Below are 18,781 nucleotides of genomic sequence, written 5' to 3'. Positions count from 1 at the left end.
ACACTGAGACCAAACATTTGCATTCCAAAGCCACAAACCCAGATCTTAAAAGATGATTTGATGCTTTCTTTATCGAGAAAAAGAACACAAGAAGAAAATGAATAAATAAAATCACACAAAAATACCAAAATCCGACGTGGTGATTTGTATCTCAACACTTTCTAACTCCAAAGTTATCTTTTCAGAAGATCAAAGGTCGTGCATATGTGCTATCTTTATTTATTTAACAAAAGCTGACCACTATATCATATACCCAACAATTCAGTTACTAAAAACTGCTCATTTGAGGGGGGGTAGTTTTATCTGTACTGCAGATTAACAGTAATTTGCTGCCTATATGAATAATTACTGCAGATGGATGTATTCAGCTTCTGATTTTTCTCTCAGGTTACTGATAATATAGGGATTTCACCATAATACTACACTGTACATGAACTAAGGTACTCTTAAAACAGCATTTAGTGCTCAGAAAGAACAAAAGCTGATAAATTCTGAATGAGTTATTGTCAACCAATACTTGGCTGTTGTGAGATTCACAAAGACTGAGGCAAAAAATGTTTTAGATTAACTTTTGCATCCAGAAAAAAGCAGGGATGCAACAGATAACAATGTATCTAAAGTTGGATTATCTTTCATAATTTACACTGGGAGGGATATATCTGCTCACTCAAGGTACACGGGTCAAGAACTGGACAAATCAGCGTGCCGTAAAGTAATCTTAAATCAAATCTATTTTAAGGTAAAATAGTTCAATAATATTACCGTCATTTTTGGAGTACAGGGAGTGGATTCAGTGTCTGCACTGCGTACTGTTATCTTGCAGCCTGGTAAATTGTTCTCATAGGAAACATTAGGAATGTCTCCATTGCTTATCAGCAAAAAAGGTCACTTGTTTTTGCCTTTGAAAACAAAAATTTGGGGAAAATAACTCTGGCCTGTCAGTGCAAACTTTGATAATGAGGTGGATTGGTTTTCTTCCGCTGGAGTCTGCGTCGATTTTCAAGTTTAAGATTAGATATTGATCAGTGTGAGCCCATATCCATGCATTTGACTATTTTTTTTATAAAGTAGCAACTGAGTTTTTGCATCTTATCATAATGGGCACAAGCTACAAACTGCAAAACTTGATGATCATGTCATGAAGTACCAGAGAAGCTTACTTGTGTGCTTTTGTATTGGTCAATATACAAGCCAGCTCTTTTCCCAATGAAAGCGTGTTGTATTGCTGTGGAATTTATTTGTTTGACCACTGTGCATAAGCATCCCTGTTGGGACACAGTGGTCCTATTCAAACAAATGAGTCAGCAGCATCTCTTCCCACAGTGCTTCAGTCTGTCCAGACGTAGCCTTAGTTCATAGAAACAGTGCATATAATCTGATCAGGATGTGTGAGCCACGGTCTAGCACTGATGTCACATGCACTGTACACTTAACCCTCCACAAATGAAGCTACACTCGTTATTCTCACAACTACAAGAAATCATTTGGCAGGAAATAGTAACCGTGGATAACTTTAAGCCTTTAAACAAAACAGACTAAATCATAATTTCATTGCTGAAGCCAGTCTGGAAATCAGTGAAACCAGATTTAAAAAAAAAAAAAAAAAGAACAGACGGAGTGAATCATAAAGAGACTGTATGATTTACAAACACACACACATGCACCACAGAAGCACAGCTGGTAATGGTGCTTATAACCAGACATTTTGGAGGAAGCAAGGAACTAATTTTGGCCACCATGCACTGCCAGTTGGCCTAATAATAGAGTGCATCATGAATCAGTTTGTGATATGAGGTAATATGATGAATGTGAAGTATCCAGCTCAGAGCCACAGCTGGTTTGCTAGCACAATTTAATGGGAGGAAACTTTGCACACCAAAGCACAGGTACAGTATGTCACTATATTTCCTGGGAAATATATTCTTTTTTGTTTACCTCTGCCAATAATCTGACAGTCTGTCTGCACAACAGCTTGTCAGCATGCGTTTTTGACCTCCATAGATCCATAAACTAAATTCTGGCAGATTAACAGAAGCTTAAAAATACAAATCATAGTAACAGCTACTTACGTTTTACAACATTACAGATGATAATATGTATAATAATATGTAATATAGCAGATACGGGACACAAAGACAGTCATTAAAATTTTAATTTAACTTGATCCATCATGAATGGTGACTCTGCTGTGTGTGATTTTCACAATTACTCAACAAAAGCTTGACTTTATTTTATTAGTATGTCCCTTACCATTTTCCTCCTCCAGCTGCGACATGTTGCTGAACAGTGTATCCAAACTGGGCTTGTTTGGGACCTTTGATGATCCTGTGCGTCTTCGTGTCGATATTAAAACAGTCATGGAATCCTTGCAGAAAGAAAAAGATCATTTTCATGAGGACTGTTGAGAGAAGAGCTTTACATTTCTGCAATGAATGACATAAAAACAGGCTGCTCTATTCACCACTTAACATGGCTTCTTCCTGGGAACTAATAGTACTGATTTTAACTTGAAGGTTTCTGCCATCATTAAATTTACAGAAAAATAGGTTAAGAACTGGTTTCCAGAGGGCAGTTTGGAGGCTCTACTAGAATGATGAGGTATTTGGTTACCAGGCCAACTTGTGGCGGATTCAACACGTGGTTGCTTTCCACCACTGAAGACTTACACTTTAAGCGATGTACCTACGTCTGTAACATTAACGGCTTATACAGTGTACAGAATATCTCATTCAATACCATGGTGCCATCTCAGAAATCAGACACTATTTTATGGATGTTTGCACTGAAGAAATAACACATGGCGTTCATAATGATGAGACTTTACCATCTAGCCAAAGTGCAACAGGCAGCAGCAAGCAAAAAATCCCCACACTGCTTCGTGCAGCGGTGTTATGTTTCAGCATTATAATACATGTAACATCCCACCATGCACATGTAAGAGACCTCGATCCAAAATATCTAATCTGTTATTTAAAATTCAGTGGAGAAGGAGCCAAAGAGGCCATGGACTGCATTAGTGTTTCACTGCAAAAATTCAATGAATAAAGGCATTCAGCACGAGCTCTGTTTGGTTTTTGCAGTTGATAGTTGTTGAAGTGTAATGTGACATGTAGTAAAAGGGTAAGAAGTAAAACCTGTGATACGGCCAGATCAAAGCAAATCTGTTCTCCTGACTGTGCAGTTATGCCTCACATCTTTGGACACCTCACCAGGTGGCAAAAAATAGCAGTGACTATATGTTTTCAATTAAAATACCAATCGGAAAAAAGTAGTTTCAGATATTTCCTGTCACCAAGTTACTTATTTTGGCTTATTAATGTTGACAGCATCATTTGGCTGTTTTGGCTTCTGTCAAAAGAGGAAGACTGTGGTGACATGGAGGTGAGGAATTTTCCTTTTGGCAGAAGAAAAGGAAAAAAACAACAACAATTGTCTCCCAGCCATTTTCTTTGGATCAGTCTCTCTCTGTTTATCTGTGTGTGTACTTAATCCCTTGCTGATGTCTGTTTTCAGTAGTTACCAGACCTATCACAAGTGTGTTTCTCGATCAGTGCTGTTCTTTTTGTGTCAGCTACTGTAAGGATCATACTGACCTTTACACTTAAGGACGCTGATGCCAAAAATAGACAAACTTGGATTGAGAACTGTCACATTTCAGAAAAAACTGTCACAACAGAAAAAGTTGGAAGCCATGAAATATGGGAAAGTCAAGTTTATTGAGTTTATGTTTAGTGGGACTATTACGAAAAAAAAAAAAGATTTTTTTCACAGCTTGAGGGCACAACTGAGCTGAGAAAAAGGCCTCTAGGTAAACTCTACATACACAACCTTGGTTGCTCTTGTCCATTCATTATTGAACGTATTCAATAACTCACTCTCGCACAGCTTTAACCTCCCCGCTCATGGCTCAGCCCATTCCTGTGAGGCTCTGGGGCCACATCAAGTCAAGTGAACCCTTTTTCTCTGTGTGAGGAATTTCAGTCCAAAGTAAACAGCAAGGTGAAGGAGTGGTCAACAATGTTAGAAAGCATAATATTCAAGTGAACTCATAGTGAATGACAAATAAGTTCAAATTAAATACAGCTATACCCACAACTGGCTTGTAATGATATGACTCACATGTGAAAGTGGTTTTTAACTGGTAATATAAAGTATGTGTCTGGTAAAGCTGCAGTTGAGTCCATTTATACGGCTGTTTCAGAGATGCATGGATTGCTTTGATAAAATCGATCACACAATACTTGTGGGAAGAGATTAGCTACATGTTGGTTTTGAAACTAATGGTAAAATCTGTTTCAGTAGGTTGTTTCACTAAGTTCCATAGATCAGAATCAGGATGATGGTTGGTTGTTAAATTTTGTTGATGTGTATTATGTCACTGCAGTAATCATGCTAAGTGAATTGTATTGTACAACATCAACAAGTCAAATGAAATTTAATTGCATATCATTAAATCATGACATTTATGTTTCAGTCATGGCTTAAGCTAAAATATGCAGCTGCCGCTTAAGTAAAGCTTGTCTGCTTTGCAGCAAAATGAAGTTGTTTTGTTTTGCAGTTGTTTGCAATTTCATGCAGTAAAGAGGCTGCATACTGAGAAGCTGTACGCTGTGAGAGAGATTTAACAGAAATGTGAAGTCGTCTGGATTCTTCAGATAACGCATATTCTGGAGTGTTGATAGGTTATCCAAACAAACAGCACACGAAATGTCTCCTCCCAGAGCTGCTGAGCAGATGACTGCAACCTGGGACTAAAACTGCGGGACTGCAGGCACTGTCAAAGCTACCATGCCACAACGTTACCACAGGCCTGATGTGAGTGCAGTCGTAGCCACAGAGTGTACAGCTCATTCACTGTTTACTGTCATGTGCCCAAAAGTAAATTGCACCTTGAGTGGCAAAACTGTAGACCGTTTGTTCTGTTTTAGGAAAAGGCTCCTTTATAAATAAATAAGCATCTCTGCCAAGCAGGCTCTTGGTGTAAATATTGACGTGTTCTCCAAATCACTCATTTCCTGTGGTATGAATGGTTCACATTTTCAGTTGCTCTTTTATCCTACTTGCAAACATCTTCTCAAAGTTTCTTTTTATTTTAAAGACCAAAGGAAGGAATGACTGCAAAGACATTGTTGGGAACAGACAGGTGTACGAAAAATACATGAAAGTCAGTAAGTAACCAGCAGGAGTAGATAACTGCTGACAGCGAGGAGCAACCTGAACCATTTTACAAATGGTCTGTCTTATTCTGTACTCTCTCTGTTAATGCTAATGCTAAGATGACATATAAGCTCTGAAAATAAATTTCGCCAAGAAGCAATGGGAGGAAGGCTGGGGTTTGAGCAAGAAATAGAGAAAAGCAAAGGCGGGGGCAGATAAATGTGTCAGGGTGAAAGCATGAGAATGGAGGTTATCCAGTTTCCATTTCAAGCTACTCATCTGGCACAGCAATTTAATATTCCCAATAATATCAGCAGCTTCGAACGCAACGTCGGGACGTTTTTGCTGAGTTTCCTGTGTACCAGCCTCCATGCCCAGATAAATAAACCACAGGCCGGTGACTGCCGGTGCAACTTACAATATTTGGCTGCTGCTTTTGGCCTAACACCAAGCTGCAGGAGCTCCACTACAGATCCACTGACAAAGATGAGCCATGTGGCTGCGCTGTGCAAAGTGTGGGATTGAGCGCCTCGTATCACACATGGACGATGCAGGATGCAGTTTCCTCTTCCACTTTCCTCAGTGTGTATAGTCAGTTTTGGCATATTTGTGTTGTGTTTGTAGATGCAGCACTATTACTTCATCTGTTTGGTGTTTAGGGGTCTGGCACGAGTCTAGCAAATATGAGAACCACAAAATGAATCTCAAATCCAACAGAATGTATTGTTCATTGCTCCATTCTGGGCTTCCATTTTGCTGGTTTCTTTCGGAGAGATGTTGAAGTGGACAATATACTTTCACATATTTTGGTACCTCATATAACTTTTACAACATGCCAATGTAAATACTCTGCGAGGCTCGGGGTATCCAAATCCAGATGTTCCCAATACACAACAGCCGACTGGGTACTGCTGAACATGCTGTAAGTCCTCTGAGCCAACCAATCCAAGCGTCTGTGGCAGTGCAACACAGGATGGATCACTCACAACTACTGATCTGGACAAAAAGAGCCTCGATTCAGGGATCAAATAGGCAGCTGACCCAGCACAAGCACATGCCAACATGAAAGAAAGAAGAAATCCCTCTTTTGGATCCTCATCGTGCTGCTCTCATCTGATTCTGGGACAAATTACAATCAATCAAGAAACCTTACAAAGGAAGACCGAAGGCCGATTTAGCCTTGATAATTTACCATTTGGTTTCAGTCCCACTGCTCTTACTTCAGTAAGAAAGCTGTCCTCCCAGGACAAAAAACAGTATCTCTTTGTTTCAGCAAATGACCAGAAGGAAATAGATTAAGATGAGAGAGACGGAGCCTGTGAGTAGCAGTAGGAATTAGGAGTATTGCCCTCTCATAGCAACCAGGACCAAAATTGGGTCACATTATTATAAAGCGTGCAGTTTGCAGGGAACCCACCATGAGATATTTTTGTAACCTTAGTGAAGCATTTATTTTAAATACCATGCACAATGTGACCAGATCTCTCAAACTATGTGGGTCATTGGCCAGCCAAACATTAACCATAATGCACACTGCCTGCCAAGCGGCCAAACAGACAGATGAAGCAGCTCGCCAGTTTAAACAGTACAACATTGAGCAGTCAAGTAAAACAGACATACAAGCAGAATAATTATTACTGTAGACTGTTGTTTATAATGGCAGAATAATCACCTCAACCTCACTTCAACTAAATACTAACTTTTGTCCAGCTTAGCTATTGAACTGTACAAAGTAATAGGAGTTCTTCTGGCCCCTAGTGGCTTCACACTGTAAATGCAGCTCACGATATTAAGGTTGTTATGTGCAGGTGGTAACAATGAAGCAGGGAGTTATAGTGCAGGGGGCCATATAAAGCTTAGTGCTATGCCATCATCTTACTCACTGCTGAAGTAGATCTGAGCTTGGATTTTACTGACTACACAAAAGAGGGCTGGCTGCCAAATTTTCTCTGGTTAGTGTTCATGTAATAGTGACCATATCAGCGGAAGTTTACTCATTAGGAAATACCACCCAAACAGCCCTCAAACTATTGCAGTCTATTTAATTCACTTATAATCTGGAAAGTTGTAATTTTTTTTTTTAAAAAGAGAAGATAGATTTTGTATTTCAGAGGGTCTCCAATAACACCTGTATGAATCAAGTAGGTCAGTATCTGTCCAGCTTTGTCGCCATCATTTTGGCTGCACTCTTCAACTTTCACATGAATATGGGCGTCCTAGTGGGAACTCATGAAAGCTTCATTGTCTCTGCACAGAGTGGCCACATTGAACATCTGGTGAAAGGAGGACATTTATTGATTTGTTTAGATGAGCAAATGTGTCTTAGGAGAACAGCTGTATGAAAAGAGAACCGTGGTCTATTAGGGAAAAACAAATGTGCAGGTTTTGTTTAGATGTCAAACAGTAGTGTTTCTGAGTTAAAGTCCACTGGCTGTTTCAATCCAGATGGAATCATTAGTCCAAAAAGGGATTTCACACACGCAGCACAAACAGCAGACTAAAATCAAGCCTCCCTATGTGCCTGCTGAAACATCTCCCACCACAGCCAGCATCAAGCCTTCCTCAAATGCAAGGTCAGTGTCTGTCTCACTGAGGCAGCACTCCAAAGTTAGTTCCAACAAATTCCGAATTTCAGCCCAAATATTTACAAGCGGAATTCCTCTCCTCCACCATTAGTTTTGCATTATTTACTAAACTAAAGATAAATTAATTTGCTCTGCCAAAGTCAAAACCAACCTTGTAGACCCTAACAGACACAACAAATCATATCACAAATTGAGTCAATAATGCTTGAAGAAAAACAACATCTAAATATTCATGCACAGCCCTACAGCCTGGACCATTTCCTTGGTCTGATCAGCTGTATGACTTATATTGTATGGGTTGGGAGAGATACATATACTGTATATACTCTTGGTTCCTTTTATTCACTCTCCATCTGTCCCGCTCTTTCATCATGTCTCGATGTGTAACTGTTATAGTGATTTCACTAGTAATTGACCACAGCTCTGGCTCAGCACCAACAGCTCTCCCATTGCTGGAAACTTGACTGTGAAGAGATAGCATCAACTTTCCTTCGAGTGAACAAGCCTGCTTCCAGTGAGACACAGAGCACCTCTTTGGACCTGAGAGGGGGCAACATATCCTTTAGTAACATCACTGAGCCCTGACTTCCTGTCTCTGACTGGGATGCTGGATCAAGATAATGATATTCACACAGGCAGCCATTCATTCAATTAAATCACAATTATTATTATTATTCCTTCAAACACAGATCATCTGTGCATATTCAGATCTTCAAAGTGCATGCTTAAAATACTAACTATAAATTAGGAATTTTTTAGACATTTTGCAGTCTATTTATGTCAGTTTTTTTAAAAGCAACAGAGTCAAAGTTTCCTGAGTCTGTTGGAAAAGTATAACTAACAATTACAGTGTCATTATTATACTGCAAAGCTATGTGATGAAAGACAGAAGGTCTGATTCCTACTGTAGCACAACACAAGCCTATGTGTACAGCAGATTCATTCACATATTCACTTTAGTAAAAACACTGATGTGAACACCTTTCACTCACCTAACTGCTGGCTGCAGATCCAGAGCAGGAGGAAGCAGTAGTACTCCATTTGTTTGCCCGTGCAAGCGTGCATGTGAAAGTGTGGGAGTGTGAACTGCTGTGAGTGTGTATGTGGTGGGCTGAGGCAAGGAGAGTCCCGGTGGCAGGCGCGGTTTAAGATCCCACTCTGATTGACTCCACATCCAAGTTAAAGCGCTGCCTATATCTTGGGGAAGTAGGAGGGGACTGTAGAAGAAGAAGAAGAAGAAGAAGAAGAAGAAGGAGGTCCCCTCGGACACAGAAGGCACAAACCATCTCTCCCAGTCTCTCTCATCCAGCCGATCAGCTCAGTGTGACTGAATGAATGCTGTGGCACAGTTTTTCATTAGTGGACATGTTTTAAAAAACTGTTACTATAGAACAAAGAATTTAGGTCTGGCTCATTTAAACAAGCAGTAGGCTTTTGTTTTTCCACTTTCATGAAATGAGTTAGGTAATCTTTTATTGTTATTATTTATTTATTTATTTATTTATTTGGTTAACTTAAATTAACAAAGGTTTGCACAAGGTTGCATGACTGGGAGAGGAATACTGAACCAACACCTATTAGACATGAAACGGCGCATGAAGAGATGTGAGAAAAACATAATAATAAAAAAATTCCATAACTAGACTCAGTAAATCTAAAGCACACAGTACGTCACCACCAACCCTTTTTCGGACAACAGGACTAAAACTTCTTGTGTCAGACTGGAGCTATAGACCACAGATCAGCTATCATCATAGCACAACCACAAACTAACCAGTGTATTAACAGTGGAACGCAAATGCTGGGTTTCTATGTTACCTCATACCCTTGCAGTTGAACCATCCAGTCTTAACTACAAACTGTATAATGATCCCATTTACGTAATAAGACATAGTTTGTGCACATTAGCTTTCCTGAAATCCATTTGTGGTCACCTTGTAGCTCACCAAATCACCACTTCACTTTTCTGTGTGTCACTGATATGCACATCTCTTCTCTGTAAAAGCTGCTTTCTCACATTGGTTTGGAAAATGATTTTTGCTCTGGGCATACTTGGGCTATAACAACACCTGTCTGCATTTTCAGCCGGTTACACACCGAAGAACAAAAATATTTGGATGGCGCACTGAAATACGAAGCAACGTTATATGCCCAATAGGCAGAAAACGCTCCACTGATACAGAGACATGAGTTAATGCTAAACTGAGATTCAAAATTTTTCCGAAGGTAATACTTCAAAAATAGTGAAATCTTTACCTGTTTGCTTTTGTTCGTATTGTTGGTAGTCATTGTGTATTTTATAGACACACTTGTATGTCTTCTCATTCTTTAGAGCATGTCTTACTGTGTGATTAATGTGTTAAAAGAATAAAATGCAACCTTAATTAATGGTTTGTAGGCTTTCCTACAACAGCTGTTCACTTATCAGTCCAAAGGAAATGTTGCAACTAAAACTTGAATTTTCGGGTCAATAGTTCTCTCCACACTTCTGGTGTTCCTTTCTGCTGCAAAAGCATCACGACCGTTAACTCTTCTATCACTCGTGTTTTCTACGTTAACCACATTTTCACTCTGAAGATGTACTGTAGTGCTGGCTTAAGGGCTCTCACTAAAGAGACAATGACGCGCTCATCAAGCAGCAATCACCACCAGCCACTCCTGGCATACCACATTCAGCTGAAGGGATTTTGATCTTGGTCATGTAACTGACATGACAAATGAGTGATTGTTGCTGACATCAGCGCCAGGAGCCTGGATTGCGTGTTTTACACATTTAAAGGTTGTGAATCCCGCACTGTCAGTTAAAAAAAAATAAGATTGTTTATAGAGAAACTTCTTAAGATTTGGGGAGGATGGTGGGGGAGTGATTCTGCTTCCCCCTTCTCCAAACCAAAGCCATACGGAGTCCCACTGTGGGCTGCAGCCTGAAATCAATACTGAACAGGAGCTGCCCATACATCACCTTTCAGGGGCCCTTCCTAACACCATACCACAACTGACATAAAGAAGCAAATGATCAACCCCCATCAGAGTTCATGCTGGGTGCATGCCTCCTTCTGAGACCCACCATCAACCATCCCATCATAATGTTGTCACGTCTTCGCCCTCCAAGCCTGCTCTCTGGGGCTTTTCTGCAACTGTTTCTGGTCTACTTTTTCCTGAGGTATCATTATTTGCACATTAGTTCACTGGCCAATTTAAGGCTTGAATGATGAAGGTCAAGCTTTAACCTTTTTTCCCCACAATGATTAGTTGTCGATGCAGATGTATTCATTGCCAAATGGAATCTGATGAGAATAATCCAGTACTCAACACAACTGCAACACAAGTTCTTTATATTTTTCAGGTTGCCAAACTTTAAAAATTCACATCACACTGAGTGATTTTCAACCACAGGTGGCAGAAATGACATTATGGCAATCCCAGCTGAGCTACACCCTGGATAAGTCGTCAGTTGGTGTTTTCTTGGCTGATGTGGGGAGATGGTTAAAAAAAAAAAAAAAAAAAAAAGACGTATTAAACTTGACAGCCACTCAGTGTATGTTATTTTACATTTAAAAGTTATCCAAGAAAAAATGTAAAGATCAATTCCTCTCAACACATTGAAAACTACTTAGAGATAAATAAATGACTCTTCTGAGCATTAAATCTGATGTAAAGTAGATCTAAAGCCAAACAGGCACAAATGCTTTTCAGTTTTGTCCCGAAGTTAGAAAACCACATCTCACTCTGTCGTTTTCTTTCATATGGTGCGTTGTCTCAGGGGATGGATTTCCTCAGAAGTGCATGATGTCTAAAGCAACAAAAAAATGCAGGGGAGCATTCACCCCTTGACTCAAAAAGGATGAATCAGTTCGGGAAATTGGACTGTGAACATCAGATTTGATTGTGAGGCTTTGACTGTCAACTGATACGGAGCATTTTATATACACATACTGTATAATACACTGCTGTCATTAGTCACCCCCAGTTCTGTTGCTGTCTGTGATATATCTTTGAAATTGTTCTTCAAACATTTAACAGTACATGCTGAAGCTTACTGCCCATGTAGATGTTACTTTCCACAAATCACAGCCAAGTAAAACAGGGGAAAGATGAAACAATGAATGGTTTTTATAGCAATACAGAGCACATTCAGAGTCCTCCAAGGAGCTTTTGAAAATGGTTACTGTTCCAGCAGCTCGTGTTTGGTCCCACAGCATCTGCTGTGAGGACGGCAGGAGAGGTTACTGCACAGTGTCAGCAAGCAGCCCTGCACAAAGCATTAACCTGGAGAAAGTGTTGGGAGGTCGTCTGCAGGAAGCTCTCTGTAAAGCCTTATAAGCTGCAGAACAAATGAACCAAACACAACTCCAACTGTTCACCCAAAAGGGGAACGGTTGTCAATCAAAAAAATCACATTTCTATGTTAAGAAAAATAGGCCAAGTAGAAAAACATTAGGTGATGGAGGAGGGAGTCAAATCTGTCTGTCGGCCTTTGAGCAAAAATACTAAAATATTCCGTTAGAAGTAAAAGTCTGTTATCAAAAGTTTACTAAAGGCACAAAAATTATTAATGATTGATGAGTAAGCAGCAAGTAGTGAGTGCTCTTGATGGCCGAACAACATGTGTAAAAAAATAATTCTTTACAACTTTTTTATATTTTGTTAAGTGATAGCTTCTCAAGTAACTCAACTTTGTCTTATTTTGTAGTTCCAACAAATTTCAGTTGCTGCATATTAACCACACATAATCCTCGACATTTAAAAATATACAGTGTTAAACCTTATCCAAGATTATATTAACAGAATATAAATTTTTTTTCAAAACCAAACGCATGAAATCATCTTCCTGGAATGAGAAGACATCGTCATTCTGTGATGCAGCAACACAAATGAAAGTACTGTAATGCGAGTGGATTTGAACGAGGAGAACTTGAGTGGATGAAGAAGAATTCAGTGGTTTCAGGCTTCCAAGCAAAAATCTTGTCATGCCACAGAATGCAGAGTTTTGTTTTTTATTCCTTGAAGCGCTTCTTGTTTTTTTCAGATTATGAAATGTTTGTATGCATGTTATGAAGATTCCTCAGCTGAAGAAAAATGAAACGTATATTCCAGCTATGAGCAAAGCTACACTGTGATGAGCAAATTTTAAATGTAGCAAGTATCTGCGTGCGTCTGTGCATGTATGTGTGCCTTTTCTAAAGATGGCATTTTGAACAGTCTATCAAAGTTGTGAAGTGAACCTGAGATCAGCGGTTTTCCACACAGCTGAAAAGGAAATGCGTAATACTTCCAACATATCATTAGTTGCAAGCCACTGTGGTGTCTTAGGGAGCTGCAAATCGGAAATACAGAGTTATGGACTGGACGTCGGTGAATTTTGGGGTAAATACGTGGAACTGCCTGGAAAATAGGCACCTGAAGGGCTTGTCTGTATTTACGTTGTTCATTTTCTTTGTCTAATTTATGCTAACGGACAGATGAAACCAGTCCCAAGATGTTTTAGACCGAAGGCAAGAACAAGGCCTGAAGGCCTGACACAGACCAACAGTTGCTTTGTTTGTGCAATGCCGCCAAACAACTAGTACAAAGTGGCTGAAGAATATAGAGCTTGTCTGGGAATACAAATTCATCAGTCTCATGGGAACTTGCTCTGTGTTTGGGTAACCACAATGCCAAATCAGTTTGAGAGTAAAAGAGGGAAATAATCATCATGGGAATCATGGATCTGCAAGTGGTTCAGAGAAATGATTGTCATTTTAACTTACTTATTCCTTACACACAATGCAGATTTCCCAAAGAGGACAGCAATTATTTGGTAACTGATACAATATTAGTAGTTGAATGTGTGTAGGAAATTTCAATAGATAGTGAAAATGAACTTATTAAACTGTATGGAGAATGAGAGAAGTAGATCTTTCTGTCTGAGCTCGAGTGAGTCATGCTAACTTTTCCAGATCTCTGGCACTTTGTGTAGGTCGAGTTGTGCCAGTAGCAATAGTGGCAAATAGACTAATGTGGAAACTAAAACCACACGCCACAAAATAGACGACAATGGACCACCGCAAAGCTCATACATCCAAATTCAGGGCAAAGCTGTGTCTCTCGACACCCAGCTTAAACACAAGGCTTTGCTTGTCATATGAAGTTTCTTCCATAAATGTTGTGATGTGCGGTATGTCAGGAGGATTTTTTTTTTCTGTCCGCTTCCTAATAATGCATGAAATACAATGATATATATATATTTAATATTTAAAAAAGAAATGGCAGCCACACAGTAAGTTCCTATAGCTAATCAAGTCCTGGTACAGAGACTTAGCTCATACTATCCTGTGGTCTAACACAAACTTCTGCCTCCGTCATGCCTTCATCATGGGAGAACACGCACTTCTGTTTGCATTTACATTCATTGCGAGACAGATGGAAAAACTGTTCAGGGATTTTTTTTCTCCTCTTGGATCTCGATGGAAAAATGAACTGTCTACAATTTTGTACTTGTAATTATTAGGTTTCACAAAGCTTATATGCAATTATCTGTTGCAGGTTGACCACTCAAACACCAAGTTAAGTCCCTCACAGACTTTTTAAATGCTATCCTTATGAGAACACATCAGTGGTTAATGCAACACAACTTGTGGCGTGGTGTTTCCAAAAGGGCAGCTTCCATGTGTGAGTGTATTTTCTGTTGTTTTACACTCTGGCAGCTACTGTTCCAATGAGAGTTTTAACTTTCTGTTTATTTGCTGTACAAGTCTTGGCTCTCCATTACTTATAAAATGACTGATTCATTTTCCTAAAATATGCTAGTATTTTTTTAAAGATCTTGCCAAGCAGGGGGTATCCACCATAATTGGTGCTAATCCAGTTTAGTTTCTGCTGTACATTTTGTTTAAAAGCTTCTGCCAAGATTCCCATGGGGGGCGTGTCTGGGAGCACAACCTCCATTTATAGCTTAGATTGAGGTTTCACAAACTAAAGGAAAATGTGATGCAACCTTATTTCAGGTAGACGCCGAGCTAAGCGAGATTTATGATACTAGTTCAAAATATTAATGGGGCTCTTATTACTCATTTAAAATACCACAGTACAGTTGACAGCAGCACATCAGCTGAGAAAACGTCTTTTCTAACATGGAAATATGCAGAGGTCATTAATCTCCCTTCAGCAATGATTTAAAAGATAATGTAAGGCTGACATTTGTTCAACGTGCCACTGGGGAAGGACAGAAGACAAAGTCTAAACCTCTGATACGAGAAGCCATTGATCACTGGTGTCCTTGCCCTGGGTAAGGCCCTGGGACAGAGGACGATGAGCTTTTGAAATGTTTTGAGATGTGTGTTTGTTGCCAAAAGGTTCAGGGGTCCCCAACCTGGCAGAATAAATCTATTAGTTGAGAAAAAAAAGGGCTGAAACATCTGGCTTTATTGGTCGCAGATACTTGTGAGACGTTTAAAGAGAATTTCACTGTAATGGGTCATAGTACAATGTGAAATCATTCATTCATTCATTCATCTTCAACCGCTCATACGTTTCTAGATCACGGGGGTTGCTGGAGCCAATCCCAGCTCACATTGAGTGAGGGCGGGGCACACTCTGGACAGCTCACCAGTCCATCACAGAGCCAACACACAGACAGACCAACAACCACTCACACTCAGACCTACAGACAATTTAGAGCCACCAGTTAACCCAAACATGATGTCTTTGGATGGTGAGAGGAAACCAGAGTAAAAAATAAACACTTTTAGTGTCTGGGTGAAAGACTGTTTGCCTTCTGTGACAGTACATTGATGACATACTTTAATGTGTTGAGATTCTGTTCAAAAAGACGGATTTGGCTCTTGTTTATTATTGTAAATAAATTATGTGACTTCAGCTCCGTTACATCAGATTCAGATTTGTTGAGTTGAAGACGCTAATGATTGATCATAGTGAAGTCTACATGTGTTTTTAGAAATCTTTTCCCATGGAAAGTAATGCACATGTTTAATCACTGTAGCACTGAGTAGATCACTAATAACAGATGCAAGGGCCAAAATGATTGGTTTTGTGTTGTCATACACAGCAGGTATCTCTGTGGAGTGGACTTAAAAGCAACAATTCGTTTCATACAATGGAAAAATGCTGATCCCACTCCAATAATAATATTCTTCAGAAAATATTTGTTTATTTTCACCAAATGTATCTGACCACACAAATCAAACATTTATTGCCCCTTTTTAAAGACATATGAACAGGCCAGGTGGACCAGACAGACACACTGCGTTAAACATGATGATTTGAAAAATGAGGCATTGGAAAAAGAAAGGCAGGTGCCTTTAAACCACCAAGATATATGGCTGGCTGGTGGCCCCATTCGTACCCTCCAAAACAGCTGGTGTCCAGGAATGACATGTTTAGCTGGAAATACCAATTCAGACTTTTAAAACGGCCCCAACAACCCTTACTGCTCTATGATTTACTGTTAGAGAGCTCCCAGCATGCTCAGTAGCTTTCCTCTGCCGGACACAGCTAAAACTGTCACCTGTGGATGTGGACAGCTTCGCCTTCTCCACACTCAGTTAAACAGCTTATGAGTTTATATTGTAATTTAAAACTTCTGGTTACAAACGTGTCTCCTTCTCTGCGTCTATTCCTAGTTATTTACCTCTAGATGTTCACTTTTCTCATCACTTGCAGTGCAATAAGCATGCCAGGTCAGAGAGACAAAACCCGGAAAATGAGAGAGCCTCTTTCAAACCAGCTATAGAGTGTGAACACTTACATTTAGATAAAGGACGGGGCTGCTGGCCTCTCACCTAATTAATGTGATTATATTCTCTTCCACAGCTTCAAATACTTGTTCCTCACACCAGCTGTTTCCACACAGACGTGACTGCGCACATGAGCCAGTAACTGCTACATAATGAAGCTTTAGAGACGGATGTGTACAACAGAGGTTGGACTACAAACCCAAAACAATCATCTAATAAAAATGTCAAGTCAGCAGGAACACATCAACTTGTACATAGGCGTATTAATAGTCAAGGAACACTGTGCCTCTGGCATGTTTTTGCATGTTTTCTTGATATTCTAGACTTTTTAGTACATTTCAATGCCCCTCACGTGGAAGTCACATGTAAACTGCTTAATGTTGTCTCAAATCAAGACACATTCCCAGACTGAACACGATGTCACTTCCATGTGGTAGACATATGCCACTGGTTTGAAACCAGGCTGGCAATAATCAAACTTAACGTGTGTTTCAAGTTTAATTGCTAGCTTAATCAAACGCAATCATGAGGAAAGTTTAAATGCAATCAATCCAGAGCAGTTAGGATTCAAGGAGTTTGTCAGCTATAAACAATGCAACGATAGACCAGAAAACGGGAGAAGTCAAAGAACAGACACACATGTACAAAAACAATACTAATTTTTAAAGAGCTTAGAAGTGCAATTCTCTGGATATTTTTCAGTTTTCTGGCAACTGATCTGACTTTTTGACTCTCAAGTGCAGGCAAACATGATTTGCGGGTCTTTGTTTTCACTTGTGGCAGTGCCCTGGGAGGGATGCAGATTTTCGCACAAGGTTCAATAGCATTCCTGTGCTTTTATGATAAGCCGTGGCCTGTTAGTGCTGAACCTGGGAGTGAAAACTTCAGGCTGGCCAACAAGCTGTGTAAGCAATGACAGGAGCTGCACTAATTGAAGAAAGAGCACCGGACTTAGTCCTGGTCTATGAGGTAGCTGGTCTGTACTTGCTGCTTTTTAGTTAGGAAGACCACACAACCACATCCACCACACTTTTTGTTTTTGTTATACTATGATCTCTACAGAGGATAAACACAATGACCTTGACCAGAAGTAGGAAAGAAAATGACAAAACCATTTCATAATTTGTGTTTCTGTACTGCTGGAGGATACAAAGGGTGGAATTAAATGAGAATTTGACCATTGCTAACCATTGCTTAAATCATGGTTGGACTTGGTATTCAAATCCGGAGGTACATTATCTCAGAAACCACAATATAAAAAGATTATCCAAGTTGGCAATAATTCTCTAACTAAAGCTTCTAAACAAATAAATGCAAATCTAACAAAGCTATTTTTCTGTGCTGTATGTTTTTGCACTTTAATGGTCAAATTATCTGTTAAATTAATGGACAGGTGACAAATTTTCGGGAAAACCCACAGGAAGTGTCTTAGTGAGCTGTTGGGCCACCATGTGCTGCCAGACAAAAGTGCTGGCATTGACTATGAATGTCTGAACTCTACCGCGGTAAGACAGGCCTTTCTTCCTGTGATCTTGTGATAACAGGATAAACAGGGACCAGAGAGAGTCATAAAAAAAATCTAAACTTTTTTATAATACATGAAATAATGGGTTTGTTTGCATTCAGCTCACAGCATGTCAGTTTTTCTGATATGTAGCCCTAACCCTAAATGAGTGATGGAGTAAAATAATTGCTTGAGCTCACGTCAAATATTCTGCCTTTGTTCATTTAAAAACTGTGGGGCTTGACAACAAGGAAGAGGGAAAGGATCAGGAAACTTGGTCAGATGATGTATAAATCAGACAAAACTGTTTCAGGGCAAGCTGAAGTGACTCACACCGCACAATAAGGCATAACTATAAGACGACCATTTTAGATGGCAAGAAACTGAGAAGGAAAGGAAATCAGAATGGTCCATTCACTTAACTGCTTGTAAGCTCACAAGACACAAGGAAAACATTTGTTAGCCCTTTTGTTTAAAAACTAACTAACGTTATACTTTCCAAATCAAGCACCATGCATGGGCATGCATCAGCTGCTCTCCCAGGTGTGCCTCAGTCCAGGAAAAGGCCAGGTTAGTTTTCCCACCCTCTATTTTTGACCCTGCCCCCCTTCCCCTGGGTCCGAATGCCGGCGACTTTTTCTCTTCCCCCTTCCTTTCCCTATATTCCCTCATTTGATAATCAACAATCTAACATTGGCTCCAAAATCTCACATAGATGTTTAATTAGGATGAGATCTGGCCACTGCGAGGGCTATAGCATGTGATTCTCATCATTTTTGTACTCATCAAACCTTCATGAC

At 39.7% G+C, this 18,781-nt stretch overlaps 1 protein-coding gene across 2 annotated transcripts in view; it reads right to left on the bottom strand.

Annotated features, from left to right (window-relative positions):
• Positions 1 to 8,868, bottom strand: part of itga11a (integrin, alpha 11a) — a 42,835-nt gene extending 33,967 nt beyond the window's left edge. Inside the window, exons 1-2 of one of the 2 annotated variants that reach the window (XM_029498119.1) lie at positions 8,735 to 8,868; positions 2,251 to 2,365 (exon numbers count right to left, since the gene is read on the bottom strand). In XM_029498119.1, coding sequence (XP_029353979.1) covers positions 2,251 to 2,365; positions 8,735 to 8,807 — 188 coding nt within the window. In that variant the 5' untranslated portion in view covers positions 8,808 to 8,868. Of the gene's footprint in view, positions 1 to 2,250; positions 2,386 to 4,388; positions 4,418 to 8,734 lie in introns of those variants that run through there. The other variant, XM_029498120.1, reaches the window with a different exon arrangement.
• Positions 8,869 to 18,781: the final 9,913 nt, after the last annotated feature.

The sequence above is a fragment of the Echeneis naucrates genome, chromosome 3 (genome assembly GCF_900963305.1).
Source record: "Echeneis naucrates chromosome 3, fEcheNa1.1, whole genome shotgun sequence".
NCBI lineage: Eukaryota > Metazoa > Chordata > Actinopteri > Carangiformes > Echeneidae > Echeneis > Echeneis naucrates.
The sequence above is the reverse complement of the archived record's forward strand: the minus strand, read 5'-3'. Positions and strand labels throughout refer to the sequence as shown.